This window comes from Nicotiana tabacum, chromosome 19 (genome assembly GCF_000715075.1).
Source record: "Nicotiana tabacum cultivar K326 chromosome 19, ASM71507v2, whole genome shotgun sequence".
In the NCBI taxonomy this organism is placed as follows: domain Eukaryota; kingdom Viridiplantae; phylum Streptophyta; class Magnoliopsida; order Solanales; family Solanaceae; genus Nicotiana; species Nicotiana tabacum.
The window spans coordinates 22,487,892-22,491,853 of record NC_134098.1 but is presented as its reverse complement, the minus strand read 5'-3'; the positions used below and the strand labels follow the sequence as shown (position 1 = coordinate 22,491,853).

General features: G+C 32.8%; 1 protein-coding gene across 1 annotated transcript; it reads right to left on the bottom strand.

Moving 5' to 3' along the window:
• Positions 1-975: 975 nt before the first annotated feature.
• LOC107816223 (F-box protein CPR1-like) lies at positions 976-2,461 on the bottom strand. The gene has a single exon (XM_075238930.1). It carries the CDS (start codon positions 2,307-2,309, stop codon positions 1,161-1,163), a length of 1,149 nt encoding a protein of 382 aa, XP_075095031.1. The 5' UTR covers positions 2,310-2,461; the 3' UTR covers positions 976-1,160.
• Between the last annotated feature and the right edge of the window lie 1,501 nt (positions 2,462-3,962).

Sequence of the window (3,962 nt, the reverse complement as noted above, 5' to 3'; positions counted from 1 at the left end):
AGTCTCTTTTCTTGGAGGAAAATGTTTGAACTTTTATAAATTGAGGATCATTTCTTCTCATTTAGTAGCATCCACAATGTATCCATATAGGGTTTGAGAGTCTTGTTTAGGGGGAGAATTTCAGGACCAGTGTTAGTCTCCCACTTGTGTTTGCCTCTTTGTGAGGTTGTTCTCACGATAGTTTATACTCTTTTTTCTATAGTGGATTGCTCATATCCGCCCGTGGATGTAGGTCAATTGACCGAACCACATTAAAGGTTTGTGTCTTTTTGGTATATTTCTCTTTTGTTGTCTGATTTATCGTTGTTCAAGATTTGTTTTACTAGATTTCACATGACACCTGATTATTTCTATCCTAACACCATATAAAAAACTCAAGAAGTAATTTAGGAGTTCGTGAGCAATTGCTTTGAGGATTATTTAGATAAGTGGTGATTGAATAAATTTTATTAGTGTTTCTTTTTTTCTCAAACTTGAAAATTTAATGTGTGAGTAAATTTATAAAGACTATATCTCAATTAATTGATTTGTTTTACATTGCGCAAAGCACGGATAAATTTACTAGTGTTGATATAAAAAAGAGGTAGAACATTCGTGAAATAATTATTCGATCTATAACCGTGTTGGACACATTTTGGAGATTGAAGAAACATTTTTCTGAAGATATAGAGGCAGACTATCTAGTTACTAGGGGTAGAAGTCTCGACGTGGGTTCGGCCGAATCCAATATAGTTTTTGCTCAAACAGTATATTTTTATTAAGAATTCATTAAATATGTACAAATATTAAATTTAGAATCCCATTATTCACACTTGAAGTTGTTGTTTTCAAATTTAGAATCCATAAAATTGAAATTCTAGCTCCGCCCGTGACATTTACACTTGAAGTTGTTGTTTTCAAATTTAGAATCCATAAAATTAAAATTCTAGCTCCGCCCGTGACATTTACTCGTAATGAGATATATTAATAAATAGCATTTACTCAACTTACGAAGCGAAGGTCTTAAGATGTAGACATGGTACACATTTGAGATAACTAAATGATTTTAACGGACAAACTACTTACCAAAATCTTCATGGAGAAAGAGTTGTTAGAATACAGGTCATCAATTTAAAGAGTTATATCTTCTCTCATAATTTTGAAATTGGTTACCAAGCTCACTATCCTTTTGGAATTGGCGTCAAGCTTTCCTTGTAAATTGCAATTCTCAAACTTTTGGGAAAACCCTGTAAATTGAACTCCTTGACTTCTTCCGAATGAAGATCATAGGTAATCAAAAGTCCACTTTTACTTTGAAGAAACAACAGATGATCCCTCCAAATTACTAATGGGGATTCAATAGGAAGAGGTCTAATTGTGTATTTCTTAACCCAAGATTCATTTACACCATACTCTTTCATTATCCAAATATCTGTTAGTTCTTTTCCTTGTTTAGGCACACTCCCTGGATTAGGGTAACAAATCAACGTCAAAGACTCATCCAAAACTACGAGGCCATAACACTTACCGTCTATAAAATCACAAGTATCAGGCATCTTCATATTCCGAAAAATCTCAGTACTCAGGTCAAAACAGAGAATCAAAACCATATCTTTCGTTGCAAACCAATGAACGGCTCCCTTGTAAAACATCTCGGAACAAGGATACCAACACAAATTTGGCAACTGTTGATCAACGTGATCTAGGTTTCTCCAAGAATCAGTAATCAAATCATAAACCCCAACTCTCCATTCTCTAACATTAAAATCATTGAAAGGAGGATCTCCAATTACTTCTGAAACCCTAACAACCTTGTAATCATTCACAACCGAGTCAAAGCCAAACCCTACACCTTTAATATCATGATAGAAACCCAATGGACAATTAAAATTGCTGGATTTGAGTAGCCTATAATTTCTAGTTGTTGGGTTAAATAGGACGATGCTTTCAGAATCGGTAAGAACAATTAAACCACGGCAAGGACCCAATAGTTGATGGAAAATACAAGAATTATTGGTGGTGAGATATGGTACATCTTGATCAGGAGAAGCAGGTCTAAGATCAATATGGTCATTAACTCCAAAGAGAAAAGACAAGATACTTTTAAATTTGTTCGGTCTTTCTTGGAAGGATCGTTTGAGTAGAATGAATTCATCTTTGGCAGTGGTTGTCCGTTTGAGATGAAAATTGATAAACATCGATGATTGAAGGAGAGTATACAAATTTTTAGAGACACATTTGAGTCGTATGAGAGATTTCACGTTAAGCCTAATAAGAATAAACATCATCACATCTTCAGGCAACACTTTAATAATTCCATCCGCCATCATGAATTCTCTGTAATGCAATTATCCTCATAGTATAGGGATTTCCTATCTCCTTTAAATTGGATCCAAATGCTTATTCCTAGTATTCAGCTGCCGCACTAATCACACGTCAGACTAGCGTTTTTGTGGTTTTGAGGTTTGTTCGGTGCAGCATTATTGTTTCACATGGAGGGTTGTTATAAGTACCGAAAGCCCTCTTGCGCCAGTTCAAAAGATAGATAATGAGTTCATATGATATGTCCTTTTCACGAATTTGCGCGGCATATTGAAGGACGGCTCAATAATATTAGTGGCCTAAAGCTAAATCTCAATAAGAGACCGTGAATTTATTTTTTAAAAATGTAATATATTATTTTTATTTTTATACCAAGGGTATACCCAGTATTTTAAAAGGCATTTTTGGGACTCGTCCAGGGCTCGCCCCTGGGCGGGGCACTTGCAAAACGCCCCGGGGCTCATGTATGAGGCTTAGTTCTGTGAGGCTTACGCCCCAAGCGCCGACCGTGCGCCCTAAACACGCCTAATGCCCAACGCTCGAGGCTCGCCTAACAGTTCTAACGCAAATCACGTGTCAAATTTCCTAATTAATATCGTTGACCTTCAAAATTCTTTAACAAATTAATGACAAAAGTTCTATTCATCGATAGAAATATGAAGATTGAGCATAACTCTAATAATGAGACATAGTATTGCGAATTTATATCTTCACTTGTTATTGGTCGTGTCTTAGTTCATTTGTCCCTCCTTATTATACATTTTTATTAATTTGATATCTTAAACTAATTTGTATTTATTCATGAAAGAGTAATATTTTAATTATCGTACTAATAAGATTTTATTAATTATTTACTTTTAGGAAGGTAAAATGTGGAATTTGATCATTTTTTTAAAAGAAATTGTAAGTTTTTAATTATTTGAAAATTAAAGACGTTATACGTGATTTGTATGCATTAGTTATACTTAAGAATCATGCTATATATATATATATATATATATATATATATATATATATATATATATATATATATATATATATATATTTATTTCACATATTTATAGTTTTATTCAATTTTTATGCAATTTTACATGTTTATAAATATTTACTATCATTATATTATTTTATAAAATATTAAAAATTAAATACCTATGGGGCTTACGCCCTGTGCCTCGAGGCTTACGCCTCGCTGAGACATATGTAAAACGCCTGCCTTACGCCCCACGCCTTTTAAAACACTGGGTATACCGACCATCTTGTAAGTATCTTGATCATTCATTCATTTACTTGCTAGCCCTCGCCATTGTAAATATTTAGTAACTCTACCCAGTAAGGCTTTGATAACATTTTTATAAGAAATATATATTGGCAACTAAAATAATATTTTTATAAATTTTTATAATCTAATAATCTCAAATTTGTACCACTAAATAGTTGTCAGTATAATTTCATACATTTAAAATAGTTCAAGTCTATTTCTAAATAACAAATGGCTTGATCCACTCTTTAAAAGAAATGATCAACTCTAAAAGATACTACAAGAAACTTCGTTCTTTAATTATCAAAGTCGTCATCAAATTGTTTGTTTTTATATATTACATATTTGTTATATAACTTGAGTTATATATTTGAATAACCTCTTTCGCATCCAAACAAAAGTA